This window comes from Pelodiscus sinensis, chromosome 9 (assembly GCF_049634645.1).
Source record: "Pelodiscus sinensis isolate JC-2024 chromosome 9, ASM4963464v1, whole genome shotgun sequence".
Lineage (NCBI taxonomy): Eukaryota > Metazoa > Chordata > Testudines > Trionychidae > Pelodiscus > Pelodiscus sinensis.
In genome coordinates this window covers 47,088,854-47,106,096 of record NC_134719.1, presented here as the reverse complement: position 1 = coordinate 47,106,096, position 17,243 = coordinate 47,088,854, and the positions used below count along the sequence as shown (strand labels likewise).

Genomic DNA, 17,243 nt, shown 5'->3' with positions numbered 1-17,243 from the left:
CCCATTAAGAAGACATATGAGAGCCAGTTTTCTTTGTAAACAGAAATTCATTTTATTAGAAACACTAGCAGTAAAGAAAAAGTGTGCACTGTTTAACAAAACTTTCTATTTTTACTCTTCAACTGTTTATAAACAAAGTAAATCTGTCAATCAAAATTTAAGATTTTGTAACATAACTGAAATGTCCTTTAACTGGGATGGTAGGGTGCTGAGAACCTGGAGGGGGAAGGAGCTCAAGTAGGCTGCTGCTTCGCTGATCGCAGGATCCTGCCACCTTCTGGCAGCCTGGCATCACCACAGTCTTGGGATCAGGTGGAGCAAGAGCCAGTCCTGGCCTGGGCAGGAGGAAGGACAGCTGTTGTGCCTGTGAGGGCTCGGGTGCAGGAGGGGCTGGGGCAGATGAGGGGGCTGGAGGAGCAGTGGGGCTGGGGGGAAGAGGAGGCTGGAGGAGCAGGGGCAGCAGGGGCCTGGAGTGCTGGAGGAACGGTGCCCATGACAGGAGCAGGCAAGGTGAAGACCTCCCGCATTGTGGCACAGATGTCAGTGCACTGCTGAACCAGCTCATCTAGCAGCCTGGTGAACTACTCGGCCTCTGCCTCTATCCTCTGCTGGAGGGTCCTGTTGAGGTCCTGCAGGGCCACTATGTGCTCCATCAGCAGGTCCGTGTAGACACACCAGTGTCTGCGGGTGCCATGGGTCCAGGATGGTGGTCGGGCGGGTGTGGTGCTCTCCTGTTGGACAGCGGGTGTCTAGCTGTGGAGGAAAAGAGGAGGAGACAATCAATATCTGTGTGCACCCCTGCTGTCACCGAGGGCATGCCGTGGCTGTCAGGGTCTCTTTTGGACAGAAGACTCAGAGGTGTTAGATGTGACACCGTATGAGAGTTGGGCAGTGGCCTGAAACCCTCACAGGGCCCCACAGAGGCAATGGGACTAGATGGCCCCCCACACTGCCAACCCACTCGTGTGTGGTGATCCCTCAATGCACTAACCTGATGTTCCCTCCCCGCTGTCCATGGATGCCTGGGAGGCCTCTGGGGTCTGGAGGACCAGCTCCTGGGAGAGGGTCCCTGCTGCCTCCTCTTCCTTCTCCTCCTCCTCCTCCTTCTGGTGCAGCTCCCTCGCCTGGTCTTCCTCCCTCAGGGGTCATTCCACGATGTGGTGGGGTAACCCAGACTCCATCACACGCAGTGGAGTCTGGGCTTCCCCACCACCCAGGATCTGCTCCAACTCCTCATAGTAAGGGCAGTTCTGTGGGGCTGCCCCGGAGTGGGAGCTCTGGTCCTGGGCCTTGGCATATCCCTGCCGCAGCTCTTTAAACTTGGCCCTCATTTGTGCCATGGTCCAGGGGTGATGCCCTTTGGTGGCCAGTGCCTGGGCCAGGTGCTCATAAATGTCCACATTCCTGCGGCATTTGTAGGGCCCGCAGGGCTTCTTCCTGGCTCCAACAGGTTTTTGATTTCTGGCCCTGACCAGGCTGGTGTCCACCTTTTGTGTCCCTGAGTGGGTCCTCGTCTCTGTCCTGAGAATGGCCGGGGGGGCCTTGAGGCTGGGACATGGTTGGCATGGGTACTCTGGCTAGCTGCAGTACAGCAATGGCTGTCTGGGTGCCTGTGCCTTTAAGAGGCTGTGTCCAGGAACCACAGAGGTGCTCTACATGTAAAGGCTAGACTGTCCACTGGGGCCTCTTCTGTTTGTCGACAGAACTGGCTCCCTGTGTCCACACACACCCTTTTGTCGACAGATCTCTGTTGACAAAGGCGTTCTTCCTTAGGGTACGTCTAAACTACATGCCTCTGTCGGCAGAGGCATGTAGATTTGTTTGTTCAGCAAAGGCAAATGAAGCCATGATTTAAATGATCGCGGCTTCATTTACATTTACATGGCTGCCACGCTGAGCCGACAAACAGCTGATCAGCTGTTTGTCGGCTTGCGCGCTAGTCTGGACGTTCCCCCTGTCGACATCAAAGCCCTTTGTCGGCAGCCCCAGTAAACCTCATTCCATGAGGAATAACGGGGCTGCCAACAAAGGGCTTTGATGTCGACAGGGGGAATGTCCAGACTAGCGCGCGAGCCAACAAACAGCTGATCAGCTGTTTGTTGGCTCAGCGCGGCAGCCATGTAAATGTAAATGAAGCCGCGATCATTTAAATCGCGGCTTCATTTGCCTTTGCTGATCTGTCTAATCTATATGCCTCTGCCAACAGAGGCATGTAGTCTAGACACAGCCTTACTGTTGACAGAACACCATGGTAGTGTAGATGCAGGTGTAGTTTTTTCGACAAAAGGTCACTTTTGTCAAAAAATCCCTGCAGTCTAGACACACCCTCAGTGGAGAACCTGAGTTTTAGTCCCTACTCCACATACCTAACTCCAGAAGAGAGTTCACCACTATGGCTCGTGCATACAGAAAGGTGCCCAAATCCCACTCTGGGCAAGACTTAGGCCACACTTTGTCTTTTGCATTCCCCGCTGTCTGGCTTAGGAGTCTCCTTTCTCAACCTTCTGGCTTTTGTGAATCTGCTGGCTTTTGTGAACCCCAGTCTAAGGGGGTCTCTACATTTGCAGTAGGAGATTTGAAGCCCAGCTCCCATGGATGTACTCACGCTAGCTCTGCCCAGTCTAGGACTTAAAAGTAGCATTTGCATCAGCAGCACCAGCCATAGTTGGGGCTCGCCACCCAAGAGGTAGCTGGGGTCTGGCAGAGCTGTACACAGGGAAGCGAGTCTGAGTGAGTGGCCGTGCAGTGCTAACCAATGTTATGTGAACATTTGAAGGCATCACACTATTTTGAGCAAAGTGTGTGTGTGTGTGTGTGTGTTTCTCTCAGTTTTTAGAGTGTAGGAGTTTGTTTGTTTGTGTTTGTCCCAGGTCTTGAATGTGAGTTATACACATAGAATCCCATCAGTGTTCACTCTCTCTTTATTAATTTGTCATGCTGGCTTCTGCAGAGTATGATACCTTCATCTCTGCCACAGGGATGGTACAATTTCCTGTTTGTTGCATACTGTGAAAGGTATGCAGAGTCAAATTATTCACATATTACCAAATGAATCATAGAACTCTAGAACTGGAAGGGACCTCGAGAGGTAATTGAGTCCAGTCCCCTCCCCTCATGGCAGGACCCAGTACTGTCTAGACAATCCCTATAGATGTCTATCCAACCTGCTTTTAAATATCTCCAATGATGGAGATTCCACAACCTCCCTAGGCAATTTATTCCAGTGTTTAACCACCATGACAGTTAGGAAGTTTTTCCTAATGTCCAACCTATCATCAAAAGACAAGGGAAAAAAATTTCTCCCTCCTCCTTGTGACACCCTTTTAGATACCTGAAAACTGCTATAATGTTCCTTCTCAGTCTCCTTTCCAAACTAAACAAGCCCAATTCTTTCAGAATGCATCATAGTGCTAGTCAAGTTAGATGCAAGCTTTTCTTTTTGTTCCAATTTTACAAAAAATCCAAAAATTCCTTCTGACTTTTCTTCACATTGGGGTAAAAATCCCCACCAAAATAGATTTTAAAAAATGATAAAAGAAATTTACAAATCTTTTATTTAAAAAAAAATAATAAGACACTATAATTTTAAATGTTAACTGGGAATTTCAATATTTTCTCTACCTTCGTGTTAGCTGTCTGGATAATATTTTGGTTGCATGAAATAAAACATGCAGCAGAACCATGACCAGAAGTTGTTAGTGATAGACAGAACTCAAAAACATCTCAGTCCATAAATAAACCTCTTTATGTGGCAAGTGGACTATAAACCTCCCAAGATTAAGGTTCCCAGTGAAACATCCAGAAGTTACTGATTTGGGCCAGAGGAAAATACTGCTGCCTTCTGTTTCAGTAACAGGAAGTGCATAATTCAGGAAGTGAGGCTATGTTTACAATTTCTCTTCAACCTTCCTCTGCAAATATTCATATAAAAGCTACAGTTTGAATCTTTTTGCCCATCCGTTGTTACCATTTTATGATTAATTTAATATAAACTGTGACAAAAAATCAAAAGAAGTAATTAAATGTATCAATTCAGATTATCCACATTCAAATACTGACAAAGAATGTAATGTATGGACATTATATGTAACTGGTTAATGGATTCTGATCCTCTGATCTGGGTTAAAATTATTTGCTTGATGCTTCTTTTCATTCATTCTGTCAGAGAAAGAACAAACACAAGAAAAATAATTTCATACCCCTAAATTTTTTGAAACAATACACACAAATCCCTCATGGGTTTCTTACAGGATCAGTGCACCAATCAAAGCACAACTCCCTAAAATTCAGAACAGATGATTTTATCCATCTTGGGAAACTCAATGGAAACAAACTCCAACAAACACAATTGCAGTTAACCCTGGACTGTTGTGACTCAGCTACTGTTCATGTTTAAAACTAATATTTTATAAGCAGTGGAACTTAAATGCAGCATGGAAAACCAGGCATCTATTTCAGACATAATACAGTGTTTTATCAGGAACCATGGTGGAGCTACAAGCAATGGAAAATGAAATTTTTGAAGCGGGATCTTCAAACCTGTTTCATCCTTTGACAACTTATCAGCTTCTTTCAGACAGCTCCCTTTAGATACATGCATGATTTATTTGCTTCAGTCCCTAATGATTTAAAGGAAGTGCCATTTTCTGACTTTAGAAGACATGGTATGTGAATTGTCACATTACTATAGGCATAATCCTATTATAGAAGGAAGATCAGCAGAACATAGGAGAACTAGAATGATAGAAGATAAAACAGATCTTTCCATCAATAGGGTTTTGACAGTATTTTGTACTGGAGGTTAGTTAGGTCATGGTAAAGATGTCATTAATCTATTGCAAGTATCAGAGGGGTAGTAGTGTTAGGATTTCTTTGCCCATGAAAGCTTATGCACAAATAATCTTTAAAGTGCATTGGAATCTTTACTGTTAATCTCTGTATGTCTGTACAGCAATGTAAGCTGAGGGTTAATGAGACTCAGATCAGTTGACTTGTGTCAGGGAACCCTCATCTTGAACATCTACATTGCATTTTAACCCAAGGTTAAGAATTTTTTGATCTGTGCTTTAACTTAGGGTTCTAGCATCCACACACTGCATAGTTCCAAGTCAAAATAACCCTACTGCGGAACATCTAGTACCTCATTCCCTCTGCCCAGTGTCGACACTCTAGCCTTAGGAATATGGTGCACTGTTGGACAACTCTACCACCTATCCAGTCGCCAGTGAAGGTGCTAATGACTCTACTCAGGTGCCCATGCAGAGCACATATGCTGCCTAATTGGTCTCAAGAAAGTGATGGCAATTTGAGAACACTTTATACCAAACTACCATCTAATCTGAGATTTGGGCTCTTTGCCTCTAGACTGAGTCACGTTGGCATGTGCTCATATTTTGAGGATAATTACGACACCAGTCTCCAGGGCCAACATACTAGTAAAAGGAAATTTTTATTTGTAAAAGGGGATGTTCAATGAAGATGGGCGTCTTGACTATTTTCTTCTTAATTTTGTCTGTTTTGAAGTTAGAAGGGTTCAGAAGAAAGACTCAGAGATACCCCGCCCCCCTCCTACCCCCCGGCTCCTGATGGCTGCAGTGTTGAAGCACATCTCCAGGGCTTGTGGTGCAGGATGCTCCATGGGAATCTCTTATCCATGTCTCCACTGCAGGGGACAGGACAAGGGATCCCTGAGAGACTGGTGCAGGCTCCGACTCTCTGACCTGACAGCAGGGAGTGGCCAGAATGAAGGGAGCCACCCCTTCCCCAGCTGAGCTAAGCTGGGAGCTCTGCTTTCAAACAATGGCTGGCTGAGACCTTGCTTTACTCTTGGGCCTCCCTGGGTCTGTATGTGCCAGGACAGCTAGGAAGCGTGTGCAAAATCTGGCTGTGCTCTTGTGAACAGGAAGCAGCTCTCTGTGCAAAAAGCTGTTTCTGATCCCTCTCCCCTGCACACCCTGCAGGTTGGCTGACAGCGCTGGTGTTCAGCAGGCAATGGAGTTAATGCTGGTCGCAGCTGCTGCCATTTTCAAAGGCAGGCCTGGGCTCCATTTGCAATAGGGTGCAGTAGCCAGCACCACGTGACAGGTATTGACAGGACTTTTGAGACTCATTCGGAGGATTTCCAGGACATGGATCAAAATGGGAACCTGTGGGCTACATCTACATTGGCCCCTTTTCCGGAAGGGGCATGGTAATTTCAGAGATCGCAATAGGGAAATGCGCGGGGGATTTAAATATCCCCCGCGGCATTTAAATAAAAATGTCCGCCGCTTTTTTCCGGCTTTTAGAAAAGCCGGAAAAGAGCGTCTACACTGGCCCCGATCCTCCGGAAAAAGCGCCCTTTTCCGGAGGATCTTATTCCTACTTCAAAGTAGGCGCTTTTTCCGGAGGATCGGGGCCAGTGTAGACGCTCTTTTCCGGCTTTTCTAAAAGCCGGAAAAAAGCGGCGGACATTTTTATTTAAATGCCGCGGGGGATATTTAAATCCCCTGCGCATTTCCCTATTGCGATCTCTGAAATTAACATGCCCCTTCCGGAAAAGGGGCCAATGTAGACGAGCCCGTGCACACAGGAAATCAACACTTGATGAGAGGAAAGTGATTAGGAATAGTCAGCATGGATTCACAAAAGGCAAGTCGTGCCTGACCAATCTGATTAGCTTCTATGATGAGGTAACTGGCTCAGTGGACATGGGAAAGTCAGTGGATGTTATATACCTTTATTTTAGCAAGGCTTTTGATATGGTCTCCCACAATATTCTTGCCAGCAAGTTAAGGGAATGTGGATTGGATAAATGGACGGTAAGATAGATAGAAAGATGGCTAGAAGGCCGGGCCCAGTGGGTAGTGATCAACGGCTCAATGTCAGGATGGCGGTCGGTTTCTAGCGGAGTGCCCCAAGGTCCGGTTCTAGGACCGGTTTTGTTCAATATCTTTATTAATGACCTGGATGAGGGGATGAATTGCACCCTCAGCAAGTTTGCGGATGACACTAAGCTAGGGAGAGGGGTAGATATGCTTGAGGGCTGGGATAGGGTCCAGAGTGACTTAGACAAATTGGAGGATTGGGCCACAAGAAATCTGATGGGGTTCAACAAGGACAAGTGTAGAGTCCTGCACTTGGGATGGAAGAATCCCAAGCATTCTTAAAGGCTGGGGACCAACCAGATAAGTAGTAGTTCTGCAGAAAAGGACCTGGGGGTTACAGTCGATGAGAAGCTGGGTATGAGTCCTTGTAGCCAAGAAGGCTAATGGCATATTAGGTTGCAGTAAGAGGAGCATTGCTAGCAGATCCAGAGAGGTCATTATTCCCCTTTATTCGGCTTTGGTGAGGCCACATCTGTAGTATTGTGTCTAGTTCTGGGCCCCCCACTACAAAAAGGATGTGGACGCATTGGAGAGTGTCCAGCGGAGGGCAACCAAATTGATTAGGGGCCTGGAGCATATGACTTATGAGGAGAGGCTGAGGGAGTTGGGTCTGTTTAGTCTGCAGAAGCAGAGTGAGGGGGGATTTGATAGCAGCCTTCAACTTCCTGAAGGGAAGTTCCAAAGAGGATGGAGAGAGGCTGTTCTCAGTAGTGACAGATGGCAGAACAAGGAGCAATGGTCTCAAGTTGTGGTGGGAGAGGTCCAGGTTGAATATTAGGAAAAACTATTTCACTAGGAGGGTAGTGAAACACTGGAATGGGTTACCTAGGGAAGTAGTGGAGTCTCCATCCCTAGAAGTGTTTAAGTCTCAGCTTGACAAAGCCCTGGCCGGGTTGATTTAGATGGGATTGGTCCTGCCTAGAGCAGGAGGCTGGACTTGATGACCTTCTGAGGTCTCTTCCAGTTCTATGATTCTATGATAAGGGGATGGTTTGATGAGATAACATGATCTTGGTAACTAATTGACCATTCATTATCAGTGGGAAATAGGTCAATGGAGGGATGATAGGAGTTACTATAGAGAACTTTCTGGGTGTCTGGCTGATGAGTCTTGCCCACATGCTCAGGGTTTAGCTGATCACCATATTTGGGGCCGGGAAGGAATTTTCCTCCAAGGTAAATTGGCAGAGACCCTGGAGGTTTTTCTCCTTCCTCTGTAGCATGGGGCACAGATCACAGCTGGAGGATTCTCTGCATCTTGGGGTCTTCAAACTATTTGAAGGCTTCAGTATCTGAGATACAGGTGAGAGGATTATTCTAAGAGGGGTGGGTGAGATTCTGTGGGCTGCACTGTGCAGGGGGTCAGACTAGATGATCATAATGGTCCCTTCTGACCTTAAAGTCTATGAGTCTATGAATAGGCGCAGATCCCTAAGGCCCAGCATCATAAGGGCCCAGACCTGCTAGCACTTCAGGGTCCTGGTGCTCGAGGTGGTAGCTCGAGGTTAACACGATTGATTCAAGGTGGGGATAGGCTTGAGCCAGGGTTCAAGACCAGACATACTCAGTGACATTGATATGAAAGAGAACTGCCATGCCCTCAGGCTAAATGACGAAGTAGTTACATGCCCCTTTTTTTAGTGACAACTGAAACGCTGGGAATGGCCAATGAGTAAATCACACGCCAGGCCTGGGCAAAGGCTGGAGCATTTCCAGTTGAGTGGCTTCTCTGGGGATTGATAATATGAGAGATGTAGGTTAAATGATGGAGCCGTATGTGGTGTCTGCAAGAAGCATCCAGAAAACTGTAGAGAGCCAGCAGACAGCACTAGATGTATTGGGAACAAGGCCCTCACAGAGATCCAAAAGAGACCTTCTTGATCAAAATGATGAATGAAAAACGAGGCTTGGATTGTGAGCAAGGAAACAGCCTGCTGTTCCCTGATCTAACAGGTCAGAGGAGCAGGACTTTGGGTATGTTATTTGTAAACAACAAGGATTGTGTCATGAAAACACTGGTTTCTTCTTCTATTTTTCCTCTGTAAAGAAAAATAATACAAAAGACCCTAACTATCAGCTAAACACTTTGAACAAAAGGGGTAAGTAAAAGACGGGAAAAATAAATTGAAACAAGAGATGCAAAAAAACTATTGAAGCATTGGAGGAGTCATATATAGAGAGATATATGAGAGATGACCTTCAGTTGGAGTTAAAATATTGATCGGAGCAGCAGATATGAAGTCCCTGGCAGCAGGTGAAGACTGGCTGTGACATCCCCAGTTTGAAATAGAAAGGTAGATAAATAAGGTGACCAGTAAATTGACCCTCGTGGATCAGAAGTTTTCAAAGGAACTATGGGAGATCACGAAAGTTTTCCTTGATGTGGAACGTGTTAGCGGTGATGCGCTCCAGCAAAGACTTAAGCAGAAAAAAAAAACTGTGGGGAAACTGAAAGAGTGTAGATCAGAATGGAAATCCATTGGCTGAATTAAGTTATGCTCTACAAATTGGGAAGTCAGAGAATTTGAGTAAAAAAAACATGAAACTTATAAAACTCTTCCACTCTGTTGATAACTAGAAAAAACTAGATGTCAGAAGGAGATTGTCCAGTTCCAGAAATAGAACTCACAATCCAAGTATCTCCTTAACCTTCCATTTCTTTTCTCTGTTCAGATTGCCAGCTGCCTGAGTCAGGAAAACAACTTCCTACTTGTGTCTATGTTGCCCATCCCAATGTTGCCATGGTATTTTTTCTAACCTGTGAATTCCTCTGTAAAAATAAAAAAAATCTTTTACTCGGGTGATTTACTGATATTGTAGTTTCACTGGAGATTACATACCTCTTCTCTTGCACCTTGGATATGTCAATTTCCCCTCCACACACTGTACTCTAAATGCAGAAGAGGTTGGATCCGTCACAAATCCACTTTTACATTGAAATTCAACATAGTCTCCACTTTCTAAATTGATTCTTGTTTCCGAGCTCCATTTCAGAACAATATTGTTCTTCTCCATATCTGTTGAGGACGTCATGCATAACTCTGGAAATAGAAACATATAGTTCCAGTATGTACATATTGATTTATTATTGATTCATTAACTGTATTGAGACTGACCCTATCCCCAAGTGATTTACTTAGCTAGCTAAAACAGGGTAATACTCTCAGACAAGATTTGAAAAGAAAAGGAAAGGCGGTATATTTGAGAAAACAAGGAGCTCTATAGAAGGAGGCTTTCACACTAACAAGGGTCACACTGTGGGAAAGAACAGAGAGGCAATGGGGGCTAAATAAATAAAGAGAGAGACTGAGTCAGATCTTATTTTACAGTCTGGCCTCTTTGGGTACATCTACACAGCAAAGTTATTTTGGAATAACAGTCAATATTTATGCAGAATCCCAGCGGTCCACTGATTGTATGTGTTGTACCTATCAATGTTTCCAGTTTGTCAACCTCGCGGAGTCCCTGAAGATGTCTCGCGGAGCACTGGGGCTCTGTGGAGCACAGTTTGAGAAACACTGGCTTATTCCAAAATAACTTTGCAGTGTAGACGTGCCCTTTGTGTCACTTAGTTGATGCGAAAGGGACAGACCTTAGCCATAATTGACCAACAGTCAGTGATGCCATTTCAGATTCTGGTTGGGAGGGGGCAACCTTAACCATGGTTCTGCTTAGACATTTGAAGACTCACGATTTCTGGCAGATAGTTTAAAAGTTAGCTGACAGATGCCCTTTATCTAATTCCTTTGCAAAAGAAAGAGAAATAAATATTAAACCCACTCAGCTCCAATAATAACATGTTTGGACATCTTGTGGCAAGTTGCTTGAGGGACATGGTTATGTTTCGAATGTTTTAATATTCTTTCTTACTAACTCTGTGGGGAAAGAGATACCCCATCAGAACTCCTAAGTTCTAGCTCAGCTCTAGGAGGGGAGTGAGTTTTACTGTGTTTCTGCAGTGGGCACATATATCTGGGTTCTGTGTGAGAACATCAGAATGGCTGTACTGGTTGCATCTAGCCCAGTATCCTACCTTCTGACAGTAGCCAATGCCAGGTGCCTCAGAGGCAATCATTGTGTGCTTCATCACCCTTCCCCAGCTTCTGGCAAACAAAGGCAGGGGACATGCAGAAGAGGGTACTGGATACCTGCCCTCACTGGCTAATAACCATTTATAGCCATTGAGGGACCCATTCTCCATGAATTTAGCTCATTCTTTTTTGAACCCTGTTATAATCTTGGCCATCACAACATGCTCTTGCAAAGAGTTCAACAGGTTGACTGTGAAAAGTACTTCCTTTTGTCTAAATCTGCTGCCTATTAATTTCATAGGGTGACTCCTAGTTCTTGTGTTGTTTGAAGGAGTAGATAACACTTCTGTGTGTAATTTCTCCACCATTCCTGAGTTTATAGACCTCTGCCATATCTCCCCTTAGTCAGGGATGCTGACAGGGACAAGGAGGGCAGATAATTTACAAGGGGCCCAGGGCTCTGGGCTGCCATTGCCACTACCCCAGACACTTTAAATTGCCATCCATGGTGCAGTAAAGTATAGTGCTGAGGGTTGGCTAGGGGAGCTACTCTCTAGCCCCAACCTTTCTGCCCAGGACACCACCCTTTTCGGAAAACTCATAATGGAGCCACACACTCAGGATATGTCTACACTACAAAGTTAATTCGAAAGAACAGCAGTTATTTTGAATTGACTTTAATAGCGTCTACACAGGCAAACAACTATTTCAAAATAAATTCAAAACAGTGGAGCCTTTATTTTGAATTTGGTAAACCTCATTCTACAAGGAGTAACACCAAATTCCAAATAGCTATTTTGAATTAAGTGCTGTGTAGACACTTAATTCGAAATAGGGGGCTTCCAGCCCTTCCCAAGGAGCCCTGGTGGCCACTCTGGCCACAACCAGGAAAACTTACTCTCCCTCCCCCAGCCCCGGTGCCATTAAAGGGGTAGACTCTGGCCACAGTGCCTGTGCCAGCTCCAAGCCTGCCAGCCCGAAGCCAGCAGTGGCCACTGGGGCCCCTGACCCAGTGGCCCCAAAATGTGAGCCAGCAAGCCACTGGCAGCGAGCTCTCCACCACTCCCCAGGGTAAGAAGTCTGACATCTTGAAAATATTTTGAAATGCTGGCTTGCTGTGTAGACGTGCACTTTTTCTATTTTGAAATAATGTTAGTAATCTGAAATAATGCTGCTGTGCATATGTACCCTAAGGTGTTGCAAGGCCATTTGTTCTTTTTAAAGTTTTTTTAATGAACATAAAACTAAGCCAATCTGAACAATTTGTATGATTTGGCTGCCAAAATTTGTTTGTTATGGATCTCTGCTACTAACATCCAAGATTTAATTCTATACTACAGAGTCATTCTTTTAAAATGCATCGACAGTAATGTGAATAAAGTGTTTAAATAAATAGATTGGCTATTTGGGACTAATTTTGAAGTTACTGTGGACAACTGACATATTAGAAAATAGTCTCAGAAACCACAGCCCCTTATACACACACCAAAATCTTAAATGGTGCCACTGCACCCATTGGGCACTACTAGAAGAAGAACAAGAAGGAATTTGAGAGAAGGGAAATTTCAAAAGAGTGGTCACATTCTGTAAAAGAACCATCTCTTGGAAGCTGGGGCCCCATGAGCACAGGAGACCACTACAGCCTGATTCTGTTTTACAGTCTGGCCCCTGCATGTCACTGAACTGATTCAAGGAGTTGCCTAGGCCTGAGATATGAATTCACAGGTAGAGGGACCTGAACTGTGGCCTAATTGCAGTTTGACAGGGCCAGAGCTTATTAGCACTGCTCAGTTACCCTATGGTCCAGACACAACACTACTGCCTCAAATTTGGATGGGATGACGCTAGGGGCTTATGGTCAATGGCAGTTAAACTGCTAGTTGTGGTGATACTAGTGGGGATCCTAGGAAGAGCAGATTCAGGAGGAAAGCACAATTATGTCTCACACAAACACACTTTAAATGCCTTTTCATAGCCTCTGCTCTTAGGTGTCGATGAACACAGGAACTAGGGATTAGTTGGTGGAGCTGTGTGTGTCTGAGTCACAAGCTTCCAGAAAGCCAATGGACAGCCAGAGAAGCCCTGGAAGAGTGGCCCTGAGGAAAAGCTGGAGAGCAGCTTTTCCATGGATGCTGAATGTGAAGGCAGACTTGGAACTCTGAGCAGAGAAATTGCCTCCTGATGTTTGTTTGTTTTGCTTTCAGAGAATCAGGACTATTTACATCCTTTGCTTATCGAAAACCTGTCTCTGTCCCTAATTTCTGTTCCTAACACAGACAACACAATGGAAACCTGCTATAACGACTAATCACTCAGGCCAAAATAGATTAAAGATGGTCAAAAGAAATAAAAACAAGACCTGAAACAGGATTTAGAGGTTTCACAAAGGAAATTAACATCGTATGGTTTCCTACAATGGTATGAGGCATGATTTGTCATCTGAGATAAAATATTTGTTGGGGGCAGCAACTACAATGTCTCTAGGTGATTGAGAAAATTGAGAAACCCACACTCCCAGTATGGAATGGACAGATAAAGTAGGTGACTAGAAATCTGCTCCTCTAAGATTTCCCAGGAACTCAAGAAGATCATGAAAACTTTCCCCAACTTGGATCCCCAAAATGGATCTTCTTAATAGTTCCAACAAGAACTGAAGAAGCTACAAAATCAGCTTCAGAGGGAAAGGAAATGAAGATACACAGCATGGACATCAGCAGCCTGAATGAAGAATTGGGCCAGCCAAAGAACTTAGGTAAGACAAAAACCCATATGGCTGCATCTAGACTGGCAAGTTTTTCTGCAAAAGCAACTGCTTTTGCAGAAAGACTTGCCAGCTGTCTACACTGGCCGCTTGATTTTGCGCAAAAGCACTGACATTCTACTGTCTGAAATCAGTGCTTCTTGCGCAAATGTTTTGATGTTCCCGTTCAGGCAAAAGCCCTTTTCTGGAAATGTTTTTGCACAAGAGGGCCAGTGTAGACAGCTAAAAACTGTTTTGCGCAAAAAAGCCCTGATGGCGAAAATGGCGATCAGGGCTTTTTTGCGGAAAAGCGTCCATGCCAATCTAGACGCTCTTTTTCGCAAATGCTTTTAATGGAAAAACTTTTCCGTTAAAAGCATTTGCTGAAAATCATGCCAGTCTAGACGTAGCCTACATGTTTAATTCACCATTTATCTTCATAATTCAGATTGCAAGTAGACTGGGTCAGCATCCATGACTGTCCACATGCTTCTATAGCACCCATCATAGTGGTGCCCTTGTACTTTTTCTAAATGGAAATTCCCCAATAAAATCTAAGAAACCTTATGACTAACTTACTTGGTTAGTCTAGTGATTAACCAATATTAGAGATTTCTTACCTTTTCTCTTACACTTAGGATATGCCAGTTTTCCTTCCACACACTGTACTCTAAATTCAGAAGATGTTGGATCCTTCTTATATCCATTTTTACACTCAAATTCAACAAAGTCTCCAATTTCTAAGTTCAGTCTTTTTTCCGAGGTCCATTTCAGACCAATATTGTTTTTCTCCATTTCTTCTGGGGATGTTCTGCAAAATTCTGCAATAGAAATATGTAATTTTAGTATGTACCTATGGACGTGTCATTAGATATTTGATGCACTACATGTATTGATGGATCCCAATGATTTACATAGCTAACAAAAACAGGGAAATACATTCAGATACAATTTGAAAAGAAAAGGAAAGATGGTAAGGATGAGAAAATAAGAAGGAGCTCTAGAGACAGAAGCGCTCTCAATAACTGGGTCTCACTGTAGGTAGGAACAGAGAGGAGACTGGAACTAGATACAAAATTTTACTGAGTTAGAATCTATTTTACAATTTGCCCCTTTGTGTCACTCAGTTGATGCAGATGGGCCAGAACTTAGCCATCACTGGCCAACAGAATATTCCCCATGCGGAAAGATACTTTCTGTTACTTGAGAAGGTATCAAGGACAATTTGCTTGTGCAGTGCTAGATAACTAGAGTAGGGTACAGGAAGTAGTGCAAAAAGATGCATGCACATGCTGAACAGACACTTCTATGTGACACCTCCGATCAGAAGAGCAAGGGGCACAAGTGTGCTGTGAAGGGGCACCTGCTCAGTACTGGCTCTTTAAGAGTTAAAGCCCAGCCCTGGGAGAGGTCTGGAGTGGCAGAGCTGTAGAGCCAGCAGCTGTGGTAGGTCTGAGCCACTCAGGGCCCAGCAGTGGGCAGTATAAATAAAGGCTCCTGGAGGGGAGAAGACATAGACTCACTCTTGCTCTAGCAGGAGTGCAGTGGGATGCACCTGGCTGCTAGAGAATCTAGATGCTTTTGATGTAGAGCAGTGCTGGGGAAAGGCAGGCAGAGCTGGGGAAGCTCTGGCCAGGCAAGCTCCCAGGCTGGAGGGCCTAAAGCAAGGTCTGAGGGAATGAGGACTGCAGAGAGGCAGTCGAGGTAGCCAGGGCAGAAGGTCCACACCCCCTTGCCAGTGATGAGTGGCCATTTCAGATGGCAGTTTGCCCTTGTGGCAGGGACTAGATGAAGACTGGCAGTGGGGCACTGAGACAAGGTAGGCATAGGAGGCTGGGGGTGCCCAGAAGACAAAGACCCAGGAGTGTGGGGGCAGTGCAGGAGGGCAGTGCCACATTCTAGGAGAGATGTGGGTCCTAATACACAGAGATGGAGAAAAAATAGGTAACAGTGGGCAAGACACCAGCTGAAAGGGGGCGGTCCGGCATTGAAAAGCTAATTCCCTGAGTGTCCAGCAGGAGGTGACTGTGATGGTTAGGCTTGCCACATGCACCTAGAGGGAAGCAGTTATTGGGACATTGCAAGGAAAAGAACAAGGATTTGAGAAAAGGAAGCTTTACAAAAAACTTTTATTTTTTAAACTGAGAAATCTTTTAGTAAGGTGATGCCCCAATATTGTAGTTTCACTGCAGATTCCTTACCTTTTCTCTTACACTTTTATGTGACAGCTCTATGTGTTTAACTCACATGTTATCTTCATAATTCAGACTGTAAGTAGACTGGGTCAGCAACCATGACTATCCACATGTTTCTATAGCACCCATCATAGTGGTGCCCTTCTAATTTTTTAAAGTGGAAATTCCTCAATAAAACGTAAGAAATCTTTTAGTCTAGTGATTACCGGTAACTAATATTGGAGATTCCTTACCTTTTCTCTTACATTTAGGATATGCCAATTTTCCCTCCACACACTGTACTCTAAATTCAGAAGATGTTGGATCCCTCCTAAATCCATTTTTACACTCAAATTCAACAAAGTCTCCAATTTCTAAGTTTAGTATTTTTTCTGGGGTCCATTTCAGACCAATATTGTTTTTCTCCATTTCTTCTGTGGATGTTATGCAAAATTCTGTGAATAGAAATATGTAATTTTAGTATGTACCTATGGACATGTCATTAGATATCTGATGCACTACATGTATTGATGGATCTCCATAATTTACACAGGTAACAAACAGGACCGGCCCACAACATTTTGGCACCTGAGGCAGGGAGCTCAAATGACACCCCCATTCCCTCTCGCTTGGGCCAAAACTTTGAAAGGTCTCAATTCCTTCAGCACAGCACTCCGCCACCTCTGTGCATCTAAAGCAGAGAGAATACATATGCACCAGCAGCAGATACAATTTTCTACCCTCTGGGTGCTAGTGCCGCCCTCCCACAGTCTGGCACCCGAGGCAGTCGCCTCAGTTTGCCTCATGGTAACAAAAACAGGGAAATACTTTCAGATACAATTTGAAAAGAAAAGGAAAGTTGGTAAGGATGAGAAAACAAAGAGGAACTCTAGGGATGGAGGGATGGCAGAGGGTCACTGAGGCTGGGTGAGCATAGGGGGTTGCAGGTGCCCAGAGGGCGAGGACCCCATAGTGTGGGGGCAGTGAGGAAGGGCAGTACCCAGAGGGAAGGGTGCCACATTGTAGGAGGGACATGGGTCCTAATACCCAGAGGTGGAGAAAAAAAATAGTTAACAACAGGCTCGCCCTGTTACATGCACCTAGAGTGAAGCACCTATTGGGTCACTTCTAGGAAAAGCACAAGAAGTCGAGGGAAGGAAGCTTTACAAAAAGCAATAGTCGTACTGTATAACAGAAAGTCTCTTGGGTGCTAGGACTAAATGAGCACTGGAAGAACCCCACAGGTGTTTCTGTTTTACACTCTGCCCCCTCTGTGTCATTCAGATGATGCAAGGAGTTGCCTAGATACCGGCTTTGAATTCAAAGGAAGGGGAACCTGCAGTGTGGCCTGATTGCATGTTGACTGGGCCAGATCTGATCAGCACTGCTATCCTGTGCACCGAATCACAATCCCACTCCTTCCCATTTCCAG

General features: G+C 44.9%; 1 protein-coding gene across 3 annotated transcripts in view; it reads right to left on the bottom strand.

The window, feature by feature from the left end:
• Positions 1-614: 614 nt before the first annotated feature.
• The window catches only part of LOC102449075 (complement factor H-related protein 5-like), a 42,118-nt gene continuing 25,489 nt past the window's right edge, over positions 615-17,243 (bottom strand). For 2 of the 3 annotated variants that reach the window (XM_075936703.1, XM_075936704.1), the window contains exons 10-13: positions 16,066-16,266; positions 14,258-14,458; positions 9,707-9,907; positions 615-753 (exon numbers count right to left, since the gene is read on the bottom strand). In XM_075936703.1, the coding sequence (XP_075792818.1) occupies positions 653-753; positions 9,707-9,907; positions 14,258-14,458; positions 16,066-16,266 (704 nt within the window). In that variant the 3' untranslated portion in view covers positions 615-652. Of the gene's footprint in view, positions 754-2,903; positions 4,159-9,706; positions 9,908-14,257; positions 14,459-16,065; positions 16,267-17,243 lie in introns of those variants that run through there. The other variant, XM_006110178.4, reaches the window with a different exon arrangement.